Source organism: Passer domesticus, chromosome 5 (assembly GCF_036417665.1).
Source record: "Passer domesticus isolate bPasDom1 chromosome 5, bPasDom1.hap1, whole genome shotgun sequence".
NCBI lineage: Eukaryota > Metazoa > Chordata > Aves > Passeriformes > Passeridae > Passer > Passer domesticus.
This window is the reverse complement of record NC_087478.1, coordinates 27,056,310-27,079,798: the sequence shown is the minus strand read 5'-3', so window position 1 is coordinate 27,079,798 and position 23,489 is coordinate 27,056,310. Positions and strand designations below refer to the sequence as shown.

The following is a 23,489-nucleotide window of genomic DNA, read 5'->3' as shown; positions in this document are numbered from 1 at the left end:
TGGAAGGTATTTGCTTCTCTTCTCCCACTGAGGAGAATTCAGTGGCTTGTGCTGGATGTATAATTTCTGAGGCCAGGGTGCTGTTTCCATGTCTGGACAAAAGTTCTGTGCTCTGAGGACAACAGCTCTTGCCTGTGTGCTCTCCACTGCCCTGGGGCCACACTATCTGGGTATTCCTGAAGGATTTAAGACCAGCACAAAGTCAGACAATGACTGCTCCTGCCATTCACCCCTAAGGCATGTGTCCACTTGGAGTTGCATGCCACAAAAAAGGATCTAAATTTGGCTGGAGCTGGACTATCCCAGTGCAATGGAAGCACTTTTCTATGTGATGCTTTCTGCAGGCACCAAATAACTGAAGGACAGAGGTGATATCAGTAAATAGCTGCACCATGACAGCCATGAGGAGGGGATGATGCTCATTCAGTATCTTTGTATTCTCTGTTTGGTTTTTATTTTTGCCAGCAGATGATACTACATACTGTCATGTCTGCTGCCTGCTTTGAGAGAAAGAAATCATGTCATACCTTTTTGTGAAGCAGACTGTTGGTGGCTGTGATAACACAGTAGAAGACCAGAAGCATCAGGTATTAAAGACATGATTAGATTATTTAAATATAGACCAGAAGAATCCAATCATCAGCGCTCCCCAAGGGGTTGCCTGTTGAAGTTACCACCTAAATCATGGGCTTTTAAAGAGTTTTGGAGAATAAAAAATGGCATTACTTCCAGTGTCATTCATTCATCAAGAGAATAAACCAGACTTAAGGCCAACTAAGGTGAAAAAGGTACTTTTCAAGTGTCTTTTCATAATGTTCTTTAGACTTGGTTAATTGGCATGGAGGTAAAAGACAAACATGTTAATCTGGCAAGAAAAGAAAAGACAGTGCCACATCTCTTTGAGATGTGAACACCATTTTTTATTTTCCATTCATGAGGACTTTTGTGCATTCTCTCCTTTCTTCTGTTTTTGGAAACAATAATTTTTTAATGGCAAAGCAAAAGGAATTGGTGGTAGAAATGTTAAAAAGACAAAGTGGATCGTCTCTGGAAGAAATGGAGAAGGGTGCAGAAGGAGTTAGGAAGGGACAGCTGGGACAGCTGACCCCAAAATAACCAAAGGGATATCCCAGACCATGCACCACCATCCTCAGCATATAGAGCTGGGGGAAGATGAAGGGAGTGGGGAAGAGTGATGGCATTTGTCTTCCCAGTCACCACTACCCATGCTGTATCTCTGTTTTCCTGGGGACGGCTGAACACCTGCCTGCCCATGGAAAGTGGTGAATGAATCCTTCGTTTTGCTTTGCATCTCTGCATGGCTTTTGCTTTTCCTATTCAACTGTCTTTATCTCAATCCATGAGCTTTCTCACTTTTACTGTTCTGATTTTCTCCCTACTCATGATCAGACAGTGAGAGAACAGCTGTGCGGGGCCCAGTTGCTGGCTGGGGTTAAATCATTACATATATCTACTGGAATAGCAAATGTTACCTGAAAAAATACTCTCCTTAGTTATCTCTTGCTTCCAAAAGTGCTGAAAAGCTCTCTGGGTGCTCTCTCACTGATTTTAGGAAAGTCTTTCTACCTGTGTGACCTATAATCAAAGCAAATCATGCAGAAAAGCTCTTAAACTCCAGCAATAGTCACAGGAATGCAGGGCAGGGATAAACAGGAATTCATTCTTTCCACACCTTTACTATACAAATGACCACACTGCTGTTATGAAATTAGAAAGCTCCAATTCAAAAGACAGTTATAATACTTTGAGTAACATTAATACATTTATTTGTCATTTACTTTTCATTCATAAAAAGGACAAAGCACAGTCCTGTTCTACTCATTTGAAAAGAAAAGATAAAAAGTAACTAAAAAACCAGTTCAATATTCATCAGTATCAAATAATAGCAATATCAATTTTCCTGAAATATAAGGAAACAACAAATATGTCTATCTATATAAACTTTAATTAAGAACCTTGCATTTTAAAGCAGATGATACATTAGTTAGTTTTTCTTGACAACAATTTGAAGCTGAAGGTCCCAGTCAAATTTACACAATTATGTGAAACAGAAAAATCTCCACCTATCCAGTATGTGACACCTACCTCATCCTTGTTGCTGATTTAAAAAAAGAGAAGTGGCTTTCCTTCCCAGGTGATTTCCATGCAAAAATGAAACAGTTTTGCTTCTTACACCATGTATTAGAAAAGTAAAAGGCAATCATGCATTTGGCAAAAGATGTACTTGTGGTTGTATATTATATAAAAATGAGTCATACTGCAAAAGAACAAAATCAAATTAAGCACAATAAAACACATTTTTTGTACAGAAGGCTTACAGCATATAAGTCTCTTATGTATGAAGACAGATAATTTCTCTTTCAAATAATTATACAATTTATGAAACTCAGTAGTGTTTGACACTTTGACATTCCTCTATAGGGGAGTATCACTTTTGCCTATTTAAAAAATTTTCATCTTGTAACAAATAGTTAAAATTAAACTAAAACCATATTGTTGATATTTATTAATGAAGACTCTACACTTTTACATGTAAATATATAGTACAAAATTATACAAATAAAAGAAAGGGGTGTAAATTATTAATAGACCTATACTTGCTTCATGTAAATATTATTATGGACCTCTACAGTATCAGTTCTAAAAAGATAAAATCTATTTCTAAGTAGCTAGCAAGGTTGTGCTAATAAAATATGATTCAAAGCTTATAATTCTTGAAGCATCAGACATTGCACTATTACTTGAGCCAGCTGATTCAACATCACTGTGTTTCTTCATCATTCACACTCAAACTAATTCCCAGCATACCATGGAAAAGAAAGGAATGTGCATTTCTTTAACAACTTAAAAAACCCCAAACAAACCAACAAAGAAACCCAGCACTGAAACACTCTAGACACAGTCAGAACAAAAACATTCTCTATCTCTAATAGATTCCCATTTTGAAAAGGCCATAGTAAACATGTAGCTTGGACTAACAGTTGGGATCTGACTTTCACGTACTAACACACAGTTGGATCATCCAGTACTCTGTCAAATAGAGAAATGGTCTCAGAACTTTAAAACTCTTATTTACAACACTATGAACATCAGAATAATATCAAGTTCTTGAAAAAGCATATAGTTCCCCCAAATGTACGCCTTCAATACAGGAAGGTAACACCTGGTGTCTGCAGCATAAAAATGTAAATATAATATTTTTTTTACTGTGCTACTCTGCTTTTGCCATTTATTGTATATCTTTTTCTTTCCTTTTTTTATATTTTAAATCTTTTCACTTTAAAAAATAACATACGTTTCCTACCATTTCACAGTCCACTTGGCTGTTCTTAGCATGGACTTCATTTCCAAACTCCTAAGTGTTATATTGCTACCATAATAATAACAATAGGAATAAGACTAAATCAAAACCAATACATTACGCTGCTTCCCTGAAAGCTGACATTTGACTCCCAAAACCAGCAACAATTACCATAACAATTTTTCAACACAATTCTTTTAAGAAAAGAATATAATAAATCTCGGGTCAGTGAAGCACAGGTAAATTCCTTTAAGCTGAGCATGTTATCCATGTCTCGGGTGTTCTGAACATATTTAAAACAAAACATCCTTATCACTGACTTTTGTTTTAATTCCTTCAAATTCTATCCAATAATCTCAAGAAATATAGCTCTAAATAATTAAATGTTTTTGCTTTGACTGTCTCTCTAAAAATCAGTAATCCCAGTAAATGATGACGGGGCTATTCAAAAATATGCAGTACACAAAACATATAGGATAGTACAGACAGACGTAGTACTCTTACATTTATCACATACAATCAACATTTCAATCTCTATTATATTTCACAATTTGTTATTCAAGTTAAAGCACCTACGTATGGTGATTTTACTTTCACTGTACAGCCTATATTATTGGGTTTTAACACTGTAACTTGCCCCATTGGACCGAATCATGCAACTGTCACAGATCAGCATAAGTGTTTTATAAGGCATATTGGAACAAGTTAAAAATTCTTAGCCGTTCAAAAGTTGATTTACTTCATGAAGGAGTTCCTGGATGCCTCAGTCCTCTTAAAGTTCATAGGAAATCGGTAGGGTAATTCTTTTTAAAGTGTAATTTATTTGGCTTAGGATGGTGACACAGGAATCAAAAAGAATCGTGGTCCTCATCATCAAAGGGAGTCCTTTGTGTTATGTGGAGGACAAGGTGAATCCAGCTACATTCAGAATCCCGAGCAGGCAAGAACACCCAGGGCAGGCACCACTAGGACCAGGAGCAGAGTTGGTACTCCAACAGCGGCACCTGTGCATCGAACAGAAAACAACACAGTATTGGTCTCACTAGTCTTACTTCAGCACTACTTTGCAGTGGGGGAATGATCCTCAAGTCCACAGAGTATGGAGGCTGGAAACCAGCTGGCATATTTCAGCACAGCCCCTACCTGTATGAATAATCTGAAATGGACAACGAGACTTGCTACAGTAGGGCAGAGGACTCACTCTTTTGTTCTGCAAGAGCTGTATGTTTATGCAGCATGTTTATACAAGAAACAAGGCCATTCAGGACACATCAGTGTATTTTGATTTGGCCAGTCTGACAAGCCAGGAGGTTATTATACCAGGAGGCAAAAGGTCAAAATAAATATTTAAGCATGTGAAAACAAAATTAATGGAGTCTTTGAAATGTGACAAAGCAAAGAGACACCTTTGGAAATGTTAATGCTCATATGAACAGCAATAATCTGAGAGATGTCAAAGAGCCTGGTCCGTTTGTTTACCTGCCAGACTACAAAGTCCAGATGGCCGACTTCTAGCAGTGTGGCATTTATGTCTGTTAAAGTCATAAGGGCATTTCTTAAACAAATATTTTAAGACATAAAATATTAATCTATGGCTTACAAACTTTACATGACTCGCTCTAGCAAACAGAAATGAGAATTGCTATTGTTCAGAGGTTTGTGTTGCAATGGTCCACCTCCCTGTTAGGAAGCATCTATATGAGAAAATAACCCAGCCAAATTGTGCCTGGCTGTCAGTCTTGGAGATGGGCCAAAGGAGCCTGAGAACTGGATATTCTTTCATCCCAGAGAGGGCTTGTCTATATCAGGATGGTAGATGGGCAGTGCAGGACCCAGCTCACTGCTGTTGAACACTTAGCACAGAAGTGCTTGCAGCTGGTGCTGATGGTCCTGAGGCACTGCTGGAACAGGCCCACTGAACAGCTCTCCAGAAATTGTTAAATGAAGAAAAACCATACTGAGAAGGTAATGCACAAACTGAGCAGCAGACATTCAGCAGGCCTAAAAACAAGCACAGCATGATAAACTGTGAAAGGGGTATATTCATCTTATTTTTTAGTGATTTATGAGGCACATTAATAGTTCATTTTTATTCTTAAATATCAAAGTAGAGGTTCTTAATGAATGAAACCATATGGGGAAAAAAATAGGTTTTGTGTTTAAGAATATCCACAGAAAATGTATTCTGCTTTTGTCAGACCAGGATAATGCACTTGTAAATACACAAATCAATATTTTGAATGCTTCTAATGGAGAAAAACAAGACAAAAAATTTGCTGAGTAAAGCTGAATGATGTGCAAGTATGAGGAAACATCTGCTTGCATATTGCTGCTCTACAGAGAAAAAGGAATAATAAATCTTCCTCTGAGATGTGCTTACTGGTTCCAGAATAGTTAGCAATTCACCTCATTATAGTGGTTCCTTCTGAGGTTTAGGCACTGTTGCAGAGATATATTTACCATCTTTCTTAAATAAAGCAAGTCCTATCCTTGGAGAGCACATTAAAGAACATTAGCAGGATAAATGCACATTAGGCAGATCATCTTTTTCTTTCTTGTTAGATTACTGACCTACATGTAAGGATCCATACTTTACTGGAAACACTATTTGCCATTGCATGACATCCAGTACACTCCTGTGGATCATGAATGAAAGTTAAGAAAAGTTTTGCTGAAGAACAGACTACAAGAATTAAAAGAATTAAAATTCTGTGCAGTAATGCAATTGTGATCTGTCAGTTTTAGCAACCTTTAAGAGCTATAGAAATGCCAGATAAAGACTTAATGGACGTGTACAAATAAACGTGTGGATGTAAATTTAAACAAAAGGATTATTAAGCTCCCTCTGAAGTCTGGCCAGGTATGAGCTGGATATATGTAGTGCCTAAAGATTCTTTCTCTCCACACTGTTGTAATGTGTGATCTCTCCTCTCAACCAGCATTTTATGGATCCAGTGTGCATGCAATTGCAAACTAAAGCCATCAAAATCACTGTCAAAACCAAATCAGCATCACACAACCCAACTACCAATCTAATGCACCATGTGTGAACTTACTATCAAGAGTCCTCATTTCTTTAAATAAACAAAACGCATGCCTTTAAATTTGGCTGGGTTTTTTTTTTTGTTTGTTTTGGGGGTTTTTTTTTGGTCTTTTTGTTTGGTTGGTTGGTTTGGTTTTTGGTAGGGGTTTTTTTTTGTTTGTTTGGTTTTTTTATTGTTGTTGCTTGTTTTTTTTCCCAAGCAAAAGTAGTGAAATCTTGCACAGGCTTCACTACTGTTTGGTATAGAATTCCTTCAGCTGATATTTTTAAGTTTAGGTCTAAACTATCTAGAAAAACATGTACCTAGAATGTAGTTTAACATCAAATGGGATGCATGAAGCTAACCTAACTTTTTTTCTGTCTCCTGTACTCAGAAGCCTTTCTCACATAAGTGGTTGTCCATTTGTCTGAGTAAATGAACAGAAAAACTGCTGGATAGCTTTTCCTTCAGCAAGATCTGTATGTATCACAGGAACTCCTTGTAAAGTCCCACTAATCCACAGCTTTCTATTATTATTTTAAATTCTCTGTCGCCACCTCAATCACATAACATCCTGATGAAACTTTCACATTTCTGAAAGGAGATCCTAAATTTTACTGACATCTTGAACAGTATGCAACAGTCTTCCAAATATACTCAAAAGAAATAAAATCAATGCCTAAAAGAAACAGGAATTAAAACAGTTCTGACTTTGACATATTTCTTAAGCCTTTGTGACAATTTGTTACATAATTATTTTCTTTAAATGTTACTTATCTTTATATAAAATATTTTTGGACCTTTTCTCAACATCAGTGTCTTTTCATTGTGAAAAAAAGGACCTTTGAGATCTCTCCTGATCACAGCAAGATGCAACTTCCCTCTGAGTGGGGCCTCTCAGAGCCAGCAAACTCTCAAGTTTGCTATGCTCAGGGGACTGCTGATAAATGCCAAGGACACAGCCTGGGCTGATAATCCCACTCCTTGAGGATCAACCCTTTGCCTGTGGAGAAGATGCCAATGCATTCAACACGAGCTCTTCACTGAACTCAGTGGGAATTATTCACACACTCCTTTAGGTCTGTGTGCATGTGAGTGTGAATATGCCACAGCAAATGCACTGTGAATGCTGCTCTCAGATTCACAAGTATGCTGGATTCCTAAGTCAGGCCTATGAGAGAGTTACTGATGTGCACACGGTAAATTCTACAGAACCTTTTCTTAAATTGTTCAAGTTAGGCTATTGATTAAGTGCTGTTAAGTACTGCTAAAACCTCTAGGCCTAAACCACTGGTCAAGTTGAAGGCTAAGTTTGGTAAAAGGGGTCCCCTTGAAACATATTGACACAACCGGAGAGTCTCCCTTATTCCTTTTTATCTTTACCCTTCCCCATCCATACCTTTTTCCATTCCCTGCCTCCATATAGATAATTTTAGATTGATTTTAGTTTTAGACTGATTGATTTTAGATTTTATTTTGATTTTTCTCTATGTGTTTATTCATCTAATAAGTAGAAGAGTGAACCTTACCAACAAACTTTGTCATATTTTCATTTTTACATCAAATCTACTTTTCGTGATACCTTTGCTGGTGATTCTTCAAAAAACCTAAAAACTCATTCATAACAGTCTGTCTTTGTGACTGTTCTGCAAAACAGATTTCTTTTTATCTGAAAGAAACTCCTGTAAAAAATATTCTCCTTTAGGTCCAGGATCCAAGGACCTATATTCCATTAGGGTTATCCAGTTTTTAGCACTCCTTTTTACTACAAGAAGGTTAATTGCAAAGCCTTCTCATATTCTGTTTCTCCTTGAGTCTAAGTTTGTCCACTTCTGTGTGAAAAAAAAAAGGCCATCTGAAAAAAAAGGAAGGGATTTTTCGCCTGTTCCAGTCATTAGTTTCTTTATCAACTATTAGGCTTCATTTGTATTTGTTTTCTCAGTGTTTTCATATTTACTCAGGTAGAACAGAAAAACAGAAATGGGGTGAAATATCATTTCTTTAAATCACATAAAAGAAAGAGGTGGGTTTGTTGTTCTTTCAACTGGATATTGAAAAGAAATTGCTCTTTTCCCAGCTGGAAATACTGTCTCCATGAAAGACTACTGCAAAAGAAATAGGCAGCATCAGCTGACATGATTTAAATTCTGTTATCCCTACTCACGGAGAATGGAAAATAATGGAACTAATTATAATATACTTATCTTGCATCACTGGCATCATTACTAAATCAAGAGTCCAACTTTCCCTTGTCTAGGAAACCTTTGTTTGTGCATGAGGAAATTTTCCTCTTGCCTGTGCCATAAACCTTTCAAGAAAGGCACTATGTAGTGATTCACAACTCTGTGATTTACTGGTTTTGAAGCAGAGTAGATGTATGGCATGGAAACAAAGCTGTCTGTCCATTTGCCCATGCTTTGGGCTGTGCTAAGGTTTGCTGTGCACCTGGGGAACAGCTTCAACTATCCTAAGAAAAACATATTTGAATTGCTGCTGATGGTATGGGTGATTTTTCCACCCCATGGTGTTAATCTGTCCTCTTCTACTTGAAAATTCTGTTAAGGAAACATTTTGTTTTGTTCTGGCAATAGCACCTGGAACCTTGGCATTGTCAGCAGCTGGGGCTTCTTTTTCATTGACTCTAGCCCTGCCACAGACCTAGGCTGCCAACATGAAAAGATGACCTGGACTCCAAGAAAAATCAGAAAATTTTCATTCATTGGGTTATTATTTAGCTATCAGTAAACATAGGTTATTTCTCAAATACCTCTTTCCCCTCATATACTAATATTCATTACAGATTTTTTTGCATGGAGAGTAAAGTAGAAAACCACTGGTAATATTTTTTTTAAATAAAATACACTCTTAAAGTTGTGTGCCAACAAATAATAGTATGAGAAGATTATCCTGTGACCTAGGCAGAGGATCTTCTTTGGCCAGCTGGTATGTCTAGTGATTTCTACTCCTCCTTGTTCAAGAAAATAGAGATGTGTGAATTTTTCTTACAAATAAATTCAGCCCAACTATATACCAGCTGTGTTACTCTTTTTGACTTGCAAATAGTCCACATTTAAAAAGCCACAGGGTGCAATGGGTAAACAGCAGAAACTCTTCAGGTGCAAAATGGTGTCACAACCTCCCTCCCTCTGCTCCCTGAGTACTGCAGCACCACAAGGAGCAATCAGCGGGAACAAGCAGCACCTAGGCCTGGAGAGCAACACGAAAAATATGCAGACAATGAAAATAATGGACTGAGAAGCAACAAAGAAGATAGATTAGTCCAATAGGACAGATCAGCTTCAATTTGACCTTGCTCTTCAGCAAGGCAGAAAAAAATCTTAAATTGGGCATTAAATTCACTGCAGAAAAGAAGAAAGGAAACAGGGATTATCAAGATAATGCAGACTAAGAAAACATAACTAGATATGAAAATATTTCCACTATCTGTCCAACCTTTAAGTTTGAATACAAGAAAAAGTGAAAAAATTGAAATTAATGAGAATATGGCTTTTCAAGATAACATTTGTTCTATCACTGAGTATGTTGCAAAGCATGGAATTGTCACCTTATTCAATCAAACTAAGGCTTGGAAGGAGGCAATACCAATAAATTATAATTGTGATGAAATGAGATGTGATGATGAAGAAAAATCAAGAAAAACACCAGAGAACAAAATATGTTGATTTAAGCATATGTATGTATCAGGATATAGGGCATTCTGAGTATTAATTTTTCAGTCATGAGAAACAGCAAATGCATTTTGAAAGTTACTCTTCTTTTAAAGAAGAGCTCTTTCAGAAATGTACTTTTAGTTCAGTAGAAGATTTTGCTATATTCTTGTATCAGATGCATAAGAAGTTCCAAGGTGAGCAACAAAGGACTGTCATGCCCCAGCTAGGTAGAGTCTGCTTTCTTCAGTATTACAATTTTTACCTGTGTTCTCCTCCTCTAATTACTACAACAATCTTTGCAACAGATGGACATTTTCATATCACAATCAAAAGATTGTGATTATACCACATTAGAAGTGAATGATCACCTGACTTCTTGACACTAATGTGTGCAACAAACATTTGTCCCCTTTCAAATAGTAATTGAAAAAATTAAAGGATAAATAATTAAAAGGACTGTGTAAATTAGTACAGGCAAAATTTATGGATTTTCCTTTGAAAGAGTTGTACTTCAAAGTAAATACTATTTTAGGATCCTAAAATATGCCTCTGGCAAATGGAATTCATATGTGTATATATATGTGTGTGTGCACTGAACACAGAGAAACTGTAATTTTGTTCTCTTGCTATAAGCATATACAATACATAAATTACTCTTTGTCCATGCCACTATTAAAACTGAGACATTAACCTGATTTCACATGTGAAGCTGAAGGTGTATGATATTTCCCATTCTTCCCCAATATATATCCAAATAAGAAGAGTAACCCTCCCCTCTTTCCCACAGTGGAAGAAATTTTAAAACTTGAGAGCTTGATTCTATTTTTTCGTACTCTGGCATAAAGCAACTGCACTGAGGCCAGTGCAGTTACACAAGTGAAGAGAATAAAGAACCAAGCACCATATGGTTTTAGTTCCTACTGATTGCAAGATTGTTTTAATTACACTAATATTAGTAATATGACAAAGCACTGCAGTCCAAAAATCATGCAAGAGACAAAAAAAATTCTCAGCCTTTACTATATTTCAAAGGAAACAGATAAGCCTATTATTAACTCTTGAAAAAGACTCCATTGGTTAAACAAGTCATTCCAAACTTCATCTGGTTTGGTAACTCAAGAATGAATTGTGTAGCTCATTAATTTACTATAATGGGCTTAAAAATATCCCCAAGCTCCTTACTCTACAACAGGCACTGGCCAATAAAATACAAAAGACCATAGCTGTATTTTATACTGATTATAGCTGTATGTGGAATGCACATATACTGAGAGTTATTTTATGATAAGAACTTTTATTTCAAAATGTCCACTAACAAAAAAGGCATGCAAAAGATAGCTTTAGATACTGTTTGGTAAATTTTGTTTGTATCACTCTCAACTATAATAGTGTAATGTGTTGGAAGCTGACTGGTTACATGAGAGCAAAGTGGCTGCAGGATATTTACCTCCCCCTTTTGCAGGTGACTGGGTTTTCTGGGAGATGGAAGAGGATGAAGAAAACAAAAAGGAGGTTTTTCCCTTGAACAAGGAATTGAGATAGAAATAAAATCTACTTCTAGTTTCTTTTCCATTTGACTTTCAAATGTAATTACGTTAGTTAAAACATACTACAATTTTAATTCCTATGTTAGGACCTGAGGGCCAGTTAGTGCTCCTGAACCTGAAATATAGGATAAAAGATGTGTGCTGGTGTCCTGTCTGGCCTCCACCTGTGTCCTGGGATGACTTTATGATGCTGAAATACATTCCCATTCATCTGTTTAGCCCAGAAAGAAGTTTTATGCCTTTAAAAATAGATCCGAGAGCAAAGGCGGGGAAGAAGGAAAAGCAGTGGAAGTTTTTCATGGCTGTATTCAAAAACAAAGAGACAAGAGCTGCAGGTCACTCTTGGCATTCACTGTCTGTGGCACAGACAGGGAGCAGGAGAGAGCTCTCCTTTGCTTTTAGGTAGTTTTTAGCTAGCTGAGGCAGAGAAGCTCCCCAGACTGTTGCTTTTTCTTTTCCTGGAAGTGTTCAAATCTGCTCTGGACTGAAAACCCAGAAAAAACATTGTGAGCTCCCACTTGTGGCCCACTGAGGGCCCAGGACGCTGCATTCCAGCACCAGAGGACTGAGAGAAACCCAGTGAGCCAAGAAACACCCACAGAGCACTCTCTCTGAACTACAGAAGGACTTTATGAATTTGCCCTCTCTTCAAAACAGCAAAAGGTTTTATTGTTTAATATTATTCAGTTTTTATGCTTATAAATTTTCACTTGTTAAAGAAACAGTTTTTTCCACTTTTCTTGAAGGAGGTTTATCACCTGAACAGGTGGAGGGAAGGACCACTGAATTTTCCCTTTAAGGAATCATCCCTTTGAAGTTCCCTTCCAAACTTGTCCCAAACCCTCAGGTCCCCTATATTTCACATCATGCCTGTCAGATTGTGCCCCTGGACATAGCATTTGAGATGCCCCAGGATGTCCCTGGTAAACTGGGGCATCTCAAATGCCACAGGCTTTGTTTAACATTCTGAATTACACCCTAGATGGCAACTGATTATAATGGGAGCTTAGACACCTAACTCAGCCATATTTTGTAGATTACTTTGGATTTGATGCCCAGGGAACAGCCGGGAAACACCCACCTGGATGACACACTGGTGTTGTAGACACTCCTTGTTTAAGATCCTGCCATTCCTGGTCATAGGTTCCAACTTCTGCCCTAGCTGCTTAATTCTCCCCATTCACTTCTGCACAAAATTAGGTAGGTTTGCAAACACTGGAATCAGATGCCTAAAGGTCATGTAGGGCAATACTCCCCTCTGAGTTTGGTAAGATGCCTTATGTTTTGCTTTAGATATTGTTTACATCGCCATGTAAATATGTAACTTCCATTTTGGTCAGTCAAGCACCAAAATACGCATTCCTATCAAATTACATCTTCTCTTCTTTGCAATTCCCTGAGAAAAAATGTAATTAAAAAAAATTTAACTACTCTATCATTATTTTGAGATAATTATTCTAAACCCTAATGCATTACTGGAAGATTTCCTTAAGAATAAAAATTAGCAGACATAATTTGCCATGTGTAGGCGTTAAAATTATACTTTGTTCTGCTTTTTGGAAAAGCAGCCTAGAAATAACCTGAAATTCTTTCCTGATTGGCTGTATACTGTGTGTTACAAAGAGATTAACTTGCCTTTTTTCTCTTTTTCAAACTTTCCTAAACTTAGTCCAGGGAATTCTGTCTCTGTCTAGGTCACCAGAGGCAGAGTCCCTGTCTGTCTAGCTAGTGTATGGTAGAATTTATGGATGAGAACTTGTCTGCAGTGTGGAAGACAGTTCAATGCAAAACTCTGCAAAGCAGCATCCAGCATTAGCAGTGTGCCAACCCTCCCAGTGGTGCTAATTCTGTACAGGCATACTTGGGACAGGTCACAGTCTTGGCAAGACTGATCAGCTTGGGCTTGACATTGCACACGATTTGGTCTGGGAATTTATTTGGCAGCTGCGACCCAAAGGCCCTTTGCACCACACCAATGGCACATTTTAATGCATGTTTGATACAAAGACAATGAGGACATGTCCTGAAGACAGCAGTTGCCTAAACATTTTTGCAGCTTATAAAATATGTTAAAAGTGATTGGTCCGGTGTATAATACAACAATATTTTTCAGATTTTTTTAAGCAGTTGACTTACTATCCCAAAATAGCCTCATAGAACATGGTACACACAATTAACATGTATGCTAAATGGATTAAGAATTCAGTCACCAGCAGATTTAAAACCACAATTATTGAAGAACAGGCTCTGAATTTCTACTGTGATTCCACACTGAACAGCTGTAGACTGAATGCAATCCATTTATTTATATCAAAAGCAGCAGAAGTAAGCACCTATGGAACCAAAATGGCAAATAGAAACAACAGATTAACATAAAACTTCAGACAGCACAGGAACTTAAACCATTCAAACCAATTGTGCTTTGCCACAGCCAAAGGCCAAATAAAAAGTTAAAAAGAGACACGACACTGTGGTGTACTCTGCAAATGATGAGATACTGTATCCTGCAAAGTAAGGATTCCAGGAAGGATTTAGAGATGGTATTGGACAAACAAGATGAACATAATTTCATAGCCTCATGAAAGGTAATAAATGGCTAATGAAAGCCTTTAATGAATAATGCTGGAAGTAGTTAAGTGTGGGGAGGCAAGAATATCTCTGCAGACAGCTGAGTCAAACACAGTGCATGTGTAGTATCTACAGTCTTAAAGGAAGTATCAGAATCTGGAGAGGTGAAGAAAAGAGTTGATGAAAGTATTTAAGACCTGATGACTGTAACTGAGGAGAGATGCAATGCACACAGTGTTTTAAACATTTCATTAGTCACGTGGCTAGTATAGATACATTTCTTAATGGAAACCATGTATTAGACACAAAAAGACTCTTTAATCTAACAACAGCTACAAAAGGAAACAATGCTCAAACACCAAAGCCAGAAAAACACAGACTAAAAACACAGGCAAAAAATGTCAGCTGTGCAGGTGTCCATTAGAACAAAATACACACAAAATAAAAACTTAATACAAACAAAAATGGTGATAATCATGAGCTCGCACCAGATTATATAAGCCATATATATTATTGAAAATCTACAAATGGGAGGTCCACTCCTTTAGGCACGGGCAGCTTCCCTCACAGTACAAATACAACATAAGCATTGTTATTTTAAAAAAGCCACAATAATCATTGCATTGCTTCTGTGACAATAATATTGTTGACATTTAATCCTTTCTATCCCCCTAGTTAATTTTTTAAATTAAAAATACAAGAATACAATGTAAGTGATGGAATTATAACCTTGCAAAGACACTATCCAATTCCTTGATGTCTATTCGTATGTTCTTTTTCATACCAAATAGTAGCAAGGAACTGCTACAGATAAAAAACTAAGAGGAAGGAGATATGTGCACACCATGTCTGAACTAGTGTTTATAGTCAACATTGAGCCCAATTTGAATTATCCTAAGCCACGGTCCCTTCTCTTCTTTACCAATCATCCAGACCACTGTGATTTACAGCAGGTGGAGTTTCTCACTGCTTATTTATCATTTTTGTGCTACAGATCCTCTTTTCACTGAGAAGTGGAACTTCCCCAGCAAGCAGTCTGTGCATCACTGTGGACCACTCCTTTTCTCTATTATTTTCCTTTTAGCAGCAGCTGTCAGAGGAATGAGATGGAGGTAAAAGGTGCTAGGGCTATGGGGTTATTGCAAGCTGACACCTAGATCCTGAGGTCTGCACCATGTAGTTATGCTTGTGGGACATTACTAGAAGTGGGAGCCTAACCAGGGGCACCAGTAAAGCACTCTGGTATTTGGAAGATTGGCAGTGCTTCTCGGATTGAGCTGGACTGTGACAGAAGTGTCATGTGTGTGTCCTATGAGTCCTCAAAAATGTTTTAAGATATACTCTTATTCTCAGTGCAGTCACTCCTGAAGGGATACCTTTCTAATTTTGGATGTTCCCATCTCTCAATCGCATGCAAGAGGAAAACACTCAGTCCAAAATTTCCAAGGAGCGTGGCAAAGAAAAAGGGAAGTTATCTGCTCACCTGAAATTTTTATTTGGGCTACTTCTCCATCTCCTCCTTCACTGTGTGCTCGCACCTCAACAACATATTCACCATCACTGGGGACTGGGACCTCTATCGTGTGCTTTCCAGTAGAAAACAACTTGCCTTCATGCTGTCCATCTGGCCTATAAAGTACCTAGGAAAGTCACGGTAAATACAGTTATTGAAATGTAACATTTCCATGAAGATACATTTCTGTATCTACAGTGTGTCAATGAAAAAGTATTGGGTTTTTATTTATATGAAACACTATATATATAGATACACACACACACACACACACATATATATATATAAACTTGGTGGCTAATACAACTTTTTTCCACGTTTACACAAGGTGAATTTAGACAGGATGTCTTCTCATTTTCTGTTACAAAATTATGCCATGTTTTGAAAAATAATTTTAGCACTTACACTCAAAATAAGTAATTAAGTGATGGAAAATATCAATGCAGGGTGGCAGAGACCATCAAATAAAAATATGAGAACTCAGCTGGCTTTTCTGACACAAAATGTATAACCATTTTCATAAATGAGACAATTAGGAATTTTATTATTAGCTCTCAATTATGCTAAACTATTGCAAATAGGATGGTAGATATCTTGTGGGACCTCTAGAAAATATCCCATTTCTTTCTGAAATAATCTCTGTGAAACAGAAATTAGAAATTCCCATGAAGGAGTTCAACTCCTCAATCAAATTTGCAAATGAAGAATATGATACTAATTTTCTTACTGCCAAGCAAGTAGCAACATTAGACAGGAATTAAAAGCTGACCTTTTCTATATGCCCTATAGTCAGTATATACACTTGCTGTGGTTACTTTTCTATGCATTATTTTAAACCAGAATACAATAAATGTGATCCTATGGGAAATGAGGTTGTTGCAGTCACTGCTATGAACTTTCCCACAACATGATTTACCACCCAAATGAATTTGAGTCCCCCAATATTTCCTCATCATATTGACTAAGTCCACTGGCTTTGCCCTAGGCCTACTGGATGGCTGCAATTGCTGAGCATGATATCTTCTTCTTCAGTGTTCAAGTATGTGTTAGCCTGATTACGTACAAAGATTCAACACTGTCTATACAGTGACTGTAGTGCTACTGTGCACTACACAAAGCATATATAAAGATAAAAAATATTTTCAGATATCTTACTTTGTATCCTTCGACAGCGGACTCATTTGACATTGCCTTCACGTGATCCCAGGTGATGATGTACCTTGAACCAGATCTTACAGAACTGATAATTCTTGGGCGTTGGCTTGGAGCTGAAAAGCAACATATGTATAATGTACACATAAATGAGATTTAATCAATGTTCAGTGATGTTTTTATTAAGACATGTAAAAATGTAAAAATGGAAATTAGGCTATATATGAGAAAGGGATAGTCTCCTTCCTGGAATGAACTTCTACAGCTCCAGCCAGGCAATTTTGGATGGCTTTGTGCAGTGGCTGCATTGTGGGTCTGCGTTTCTGTGTTGCCAGAATGGAAGTGGCCAACATTACGCTTCATTGTGTTGCTGACCACCAGTGTTTGCTGGCATGCAACTACCGTCAGAACCTCCCAGAAATGTGGCATAAGTCATATTTATTCATTGAGATAAAATATTCAATCAACTCTTTACAGCCATTTGTACATCATTTACCTCAGATCAGCAGAAATAACAGTACGCCACTGCAGAAACCATTAATTATAACTTATACAGTAGGCTTATAAAATGGACTCTTACTAATAAACCCTGCTGGTGCAAGTACCACAATACACTATTTACTGACAGAGATCCTCAAATTAGCTGTATGCATTTTTAGCCCAGATAACTGCATTTTAAATACACAAGATGCTTTTCTTACATTGTTCAGTCAATGCTAGCACCAGGTATCCTCATTGAGTCAGGAGCAATATTCAAAAACCTGTTATGGTATGTTAATTCTAGGGTGAGATTCAGATCACCTACTTCTCAAGGCTGCCTGAATCTGCTGCTGTGCTTCTGATGGAAATGGCAGCTGGTCACATTTTAATAATTACTGACAAAACAGAAAGGCAGTGTATAGATGCCTAAGTAATAGCTGGTCTCAACTGCTCATCATTTAAAATATTTAGCCAGCTTTGGGATTTCCAATACTTGAAAGACACTAGTAATCTGGAGTGAGTTCAGAGTGATACCAACCTGGTGGGGATCTGGGACACTTCACCCTGGAGTTTTGGAGGGGAGTGCCCTGTCCTGGCAGGGGGTTTATCAAAAAGCATCCAGGCTCTTGTATGGCATGGAAGGAGGATGCACAATAGTGATTAAGAGTCTCAGACCAGATGCTCAGAATAAGTCAGTGACTGGAACAGATTTCTCAGAGAGGTTGTGCTGTCTCTACCCCTTTAGGTTTTCAAGATCCAGCTGGACAAAACCCTGAGCAACCTGATCTGAACTTTCAGGTGACCCTCCTTGGAGCCTATAAGTTTAGCCTCTTTACTGCCTTTAGAAAGATATCGCCATTATATATGGCAACAAAAGAGAGGAAGGAGAATTTTAGCAGAGATTTCAGACTAAGAAGCAATACCACATGAGAAGACAACATCTGGTATATTAATGAGAAGCCATGTTTGCAAACATGATCATACTTGAGCCAATGCTCCATTTACTTACGTGCTTTCCTCGTAACAACATCAATGGTGCTGCTGGGAGGTCCGTAGCCTGCACTGTTGAAGGCAGACACATCCACATGGTAGCGAGTGTTAGGCTTCAAGTTTTCCAGTTTGGTTGAATACTCTTGATTGCTCACCTGTACCCGCTGTGCAGCTGCTTCTTTGTCATGAGCAGCCCAGTAACGAATCTGTAAGCATGCCAATTGGAGGATTAAATTTAACATATTTAATCATAAAGAAATTTTATAAAAACTGATATATTTCTAAACTATATATTCAGATATAAGCCAGCTAAAAGAAATCTAACAGCAATAGTATAGAATTCCTTCTACAGGCTGTGATTTCAACCAAGTTATGAATAGGTATAAAGGAACAGAAATAAATGTAGACTTTATTATAGTAAACTTTTCTTACAGTGGTTTAGCTTGTTCCCAGCTAAGTCATTAGAAGCCTGGGAGCTGGATAATGTCTTTAAAGAACAAGACTTTCTTCTTGCTCTTTTGTTTTTGCACTCTACTCTGAACTTTAGTATTATTTTCTTACACTAGTAGAGACTAAACTCTGAGAATGTTTTTGGTGAGTTTTGTTTTGAATGTCTTACAAATTTAGGCCTTTTGTACTTCTATCTAAAAAAGCAAAGTTAACTGCATGTGTGGGTCTGGAGAGGTGTACGTAACTATCTTCTAGAGTTTTTCAGCTAAACTCAATCAGGTTTCATAGCACAAGCTAACATTTGTCAAAGTAGATGAAGAAGTACATGAAAATACTTAAAATATGTGAAAAACATGACTGTAAGCTTGTAACACCTTAAAAACCAAAGCAAATTAAGAGTACACAGAAATTCCATTAGGGTTTATTTTTTCCCCAAGAACTTGTTTCATCCTACTTTAATTCATTATGCATTACAAAGCACCAGGTGAAAACAGTGTAATTCCTAAGGAGTGATGTCATTCCATACAGTCCCTCACATACACAGGGTCCTATTCTGCATGGCCTTGTGAGATGCAAATGAGAGTGAAACAGCATCAGTCTCTGGGTTTTGTCTGGTTTATAACCATTTGCATAAGACTAAATTACTGCACAAACCTGAAAGAGCAGAAAGCCATGCCCATTGCATTTTGGTTCTGAGTGTTTTCACCCTCAGCATTTCTGCTCAGCTTCTGCCTGACTTCATAATGAATTTTGTGTATGCTACATGAGAGCGTTTAAAATTTTTTAAGAAGATGTTAATACTGTTGGTAAATTCAGGCTCTAGGAAAAATCTTACTTTGTAAGACATTATTGGTATCCTGTCATCTTGTCTTTTAAATAGCAACTGCTTTAACCTTCTTCTGACATTAGTTGTCCATCAAAACTTCATTTAAGAAACAGGTTAGAAGAACTGATGGTCTGCCAAAGTGTTAATATCACAACTTCTCTTCCTTATAAGTTGTGGGTACAACCCTTGTTTGGTGAGGCTTTATTTTCTCCCATTTACATTTAAATTACAATATTTAATAAAAATATTACTTTCTTTTATCTTAGACTACATCCTCTGGTTGAATAAAGAGAGATGCAGGTGATTTAGCAGAGGATTTCTCTTCACCTACTTCAAATGTCTTTGGACATGAGAACAGTATCACTACCCAGAGATTACTGTCAACTAAATACCTCTTGGAGCTTGTCTCTTGTGAATGGTTTTTGCCACAGTCATTCCCACCGGTGTTAGAGGTTACTCACTCTGATTATTATAAATCTGACATATTAGTGGCCTTTGTCACTCTTTCCTGCTGCAGGGAGAATCACACGGTATCTGCAGACCAAATTGGATTTGCTTTTTAAGCTCAGCATGCACACCTGATTTCCAGCAGGCACAAAAAGACAATCTTCAGTTCTATAAATGTATGTCCTGCATTTTGTTTGGAAAGTATTATCCACTAGCCTCCTAAACATTGGTTTATTGTAACTTAGGCAATCACACTCATAAAATTCATACTTATAAAGGTGTCTATTGTCCCAAGTAAACAACCGTTACCCTAAAATGAGGACTGCACCCAGTCCATTCTGCAGGCTTCAGCAGTGGAGTGGCAACCTCCACCAGACGACTGGTTTCAAACTGGCATGGATCTGAAACTGTGACAGTCGTTTCAGCTGAAGGTCTGATAGTGATCTTCAAGTCAGAGATTCTTTTATATGATTACAATTAACATACTGCTGTAGTTAAGCAGGTCTTGTTGAATGCAACCAGCTGTACACCATGAGGTGTTAACAGTAAGTGGCTGACTCAGATGAGAGAGGGCGTGTACATCAGGAGCTAGAGAACGTCATGTCTATCTCTAAGTTCAAACAAGTTTCTAGCCTGCAGCAAAAGAATGTCTGCAAAGTTCTAGGTGGCCAAAAGTTTATTAACCATGACAGGACCAATAGTATCTTTGTTGTTGATTTTAGCTGGCCATTAGATCATACTAAAAATAATAATTTTTTTTAAGTACTTTCTATTATGTTAATTAAGTAACAGCTTTACCTAAAGATAGAAAACACATTTTATATGAACCTTTTATTAATCATGTGGCATATTCTGGAAGCCTTTCAATTCCTCTGCCTTGCAAAGGTTCTAACAATCTTAATGTTCGTTTGCACTACAGGGAGGTTAATGGTGTAATACAAGAGTAAGATAGCACATCAAACAAGTCAAGCGAGAACAATGAATGAAAATGCAAGTTTCAGACAAAAGTAATAAAATTTAAAGATTAAATAAAATTTAAATCCCAAATACAATAGTTCTTGGCTGCAATGTTGTAGACTTTACTCCTATAGTGTGTGAGCTATATATCATGAACACAAAGTTCTTCTCTAATACACAGCCATATTTACATATTTGGATCATTGGAACAACTCATGGAAAAGATAAAATAAATCAATTCCCCAAGAGCTAAGAAAACTACTGTCTTCTTTATACTATTCCTATATTTCTCACTTTATTTTTAAATAATTTTAAACTTTCTTGAAATAATTTGGAAATTTCTTTCTTACCTTTAGAATTAAATGTCACATTGCTTCAAGGGGTCACATTTCCCCACTCTACTGAGTAGCTCCTCTCTCTTTTAAAGAGCTTATATGGTAGCCCCAGACAGCGTTCTTATTCCTGGTGCTCTGCATTTACTGTGTTAGGGTAATCCATCCCAGAGGACACAGAAGGGGATTTCAGCCAAGCTCTAAAGTTTTTGTGGGAAATCAGCCAATTGTGATTTGTGCGAAGGAATGCCTTAGCCATCATGAATTAGTGCAGCCCTCTGTGCTAAAAATCAGGGGAAAACCTGTGTTTCATGGTCTTCTCCTCTGTTCAAACTTTCATATACTGAAACTGTTTCTGTAAGTGTTGTGAAAAAAAGCTTCCATTTTCTTGAAGGTTCTATGTAGGACACAAAAATATACTTTACTCGTATTGAGAAAGAATGCTAGTAGCATATTTCAGTCTAGAGGAGACAATGGTGGTGAGTAGTGATAAATTTGTTTAATAAAATAAACCTACACCTATTGCACAGAAGCAACACGAAGTACAGATAGTGTCACTAGTGCTGCATGCACTGCAGAGATGTGGCTGTAAGCAGTCTATTGTAAGAACTCATCAATCTTACATTCTCTATATGGATGGAGATAATTTTCATACTTTATCTGTTCTTAAGTGTGAGGTGAGGATACTCCTCTGTAATGGCAAAATGTATCAGCTCACACTCATCACCATGGGGGCAGTCATCCTGACAGTATGCATTAGTGTCAGGAAAATCTGACTCCTCCTGGTGTGAGAAGCATTGTGTCACAGGTGAAATACCTCAGGTTCTTTGCTCAGGGCACTCCCACCTCTTAAATTCTAGCATTCAAAAGTCAATTATGCAATTTTCAAGAAATAATAAAGACCAAAAGGAAACTGAGAAGGTACTCTGGTGAATGATGGTTTCTATTAACCTGTGTTACACCTGAGCAGTAATTTAAAGGTAACTATTAATCAATGCCAATAAACACAGAGCCTTCCAGAGACAGTTACTAGAATTTTGTAATGAACTTTGAATGCTCCTTCCACCGCAACTTTTAGTGCAACTTCACAAATGTTATCTGCAGCCTTAACCCTCCAGAACAACCCCTTTCTATTTTTGCCCTGTCCTATGGCTCCTTCAGGACTCATGGGGGTTCTGATCTTCAGGAACACAAGTCTTTATTCTCAGTGAAGAAGCATGGAGTTTCCTTTTGCTGCTTTCCCCTCTACTAGAGTGAGACTAGTGATTGCCCTGGGGAAAAATATCTCAGAATTAACACCTTATTGAGCATTTTGGGGCAGTAATTTGGGACTATCAGACTGTTTATCATCTAGCCAGATGGAACCTTTTACATAGTCCTGATAATCAGAAGATTGTCTTAGAAAAAGAAGGGGAAAAAAAAGAAGACATTTATATTCTAATGTAGCTCTTCATTGTACATGTACAAGCCAGTCAGTTCACGCTGAATTTGTGAAAGTGTATTTCTCCAGGAATAGGTAGAGTAAATTACACTACAGCTATCAAAACAAGGCCACACCCCAAACATCCATAGTCATGTAGCAAATGGTCCATTCCCAGGATATTCCACCTTTCTAACAGTTATTCTCTTTTCAGCCCAAAGAGCCCCTACATTTCTGATTTTTTTTTCTTTTTTTGTTTTTTCTATTGACTATTCCATTCATCCTGGTCTTTCCTGCTAAATCCTCTCTCCTCCCTTCTTCCCCTGATGTCCCCTGACACAACTCAGATGTCTTTATCTCAAATAAGGTAAAATTTAAAAAAATGGTCAAACATGGGTTGCCTATGGGCATGTTCTCCTACCATGTTCTTTCCACATTTATCTTTGCTCCTCCTGCTTTACTACCTTATTCCCTACTACAACTCTGAACATCCATCTTCATGATCCATCACAACTGTAATCCCAGCCTCCACCAGCACTCCTTGTTGCTGTTCTATCCACCAAAGAGAGCACCTGCCACTCTCCACCAGTTGGCACTCTCCACACTCCCGAAGTCCCCGGGTGCGTGCCTGCCAGGTGTGTGTTCTGCATGTGAAGGCTTCAGCTTCTGGGCTGACTGTCCAGCCTGGCAGTGCAACGCTGCTACAGGGCTGTTCAGGCTCAGTTCACAAATATTAACATCCATTTGTCCATCCTATTCTAACTGCAAAATCTCTATGAGACACCAAACCA

General features: G+C 37.6%; 1 protein-coding gene across 1 annotated transcript in view; it reads right to left on the bottom strand.

Moving 5' to 3' along the window:
- Nucleotides 1-1,770: 1,770 nt before the first annotated feature.
- Nucleotides 1,771-23,489, bottom strand: part of CNTN1 (contactin 1) — a 209,199-nt gene continuing 187,480 nt past the window's right edge. The window contains exons 21-24 of the mRNA XM_064422452.1: nucleotides 18,286-18,472; nucleotides 16,800-16,912; nucleotides 15,615-15,771; nucleotides 1,771-4,326 (exon numbers count right to left, since the gene is read on the bottom strand). Coding sequence (XP_064278522.1) covers nucleotides 4,247-4,326; nucleotides 15,615-15,771; nucleotides 16,800-16,912; nucleotides 18,286-18,472 — 537 coding nt within the window. The 3' untranslated portion in view covers nucleotides 1,771-4,246. The remainder of the gene's footprint in view (nucleotides 4,327-15,614; nucleotides 15,772-16,799; nucleotides 16,913-18,285; nucleotides 18,473-23,489) is intronic.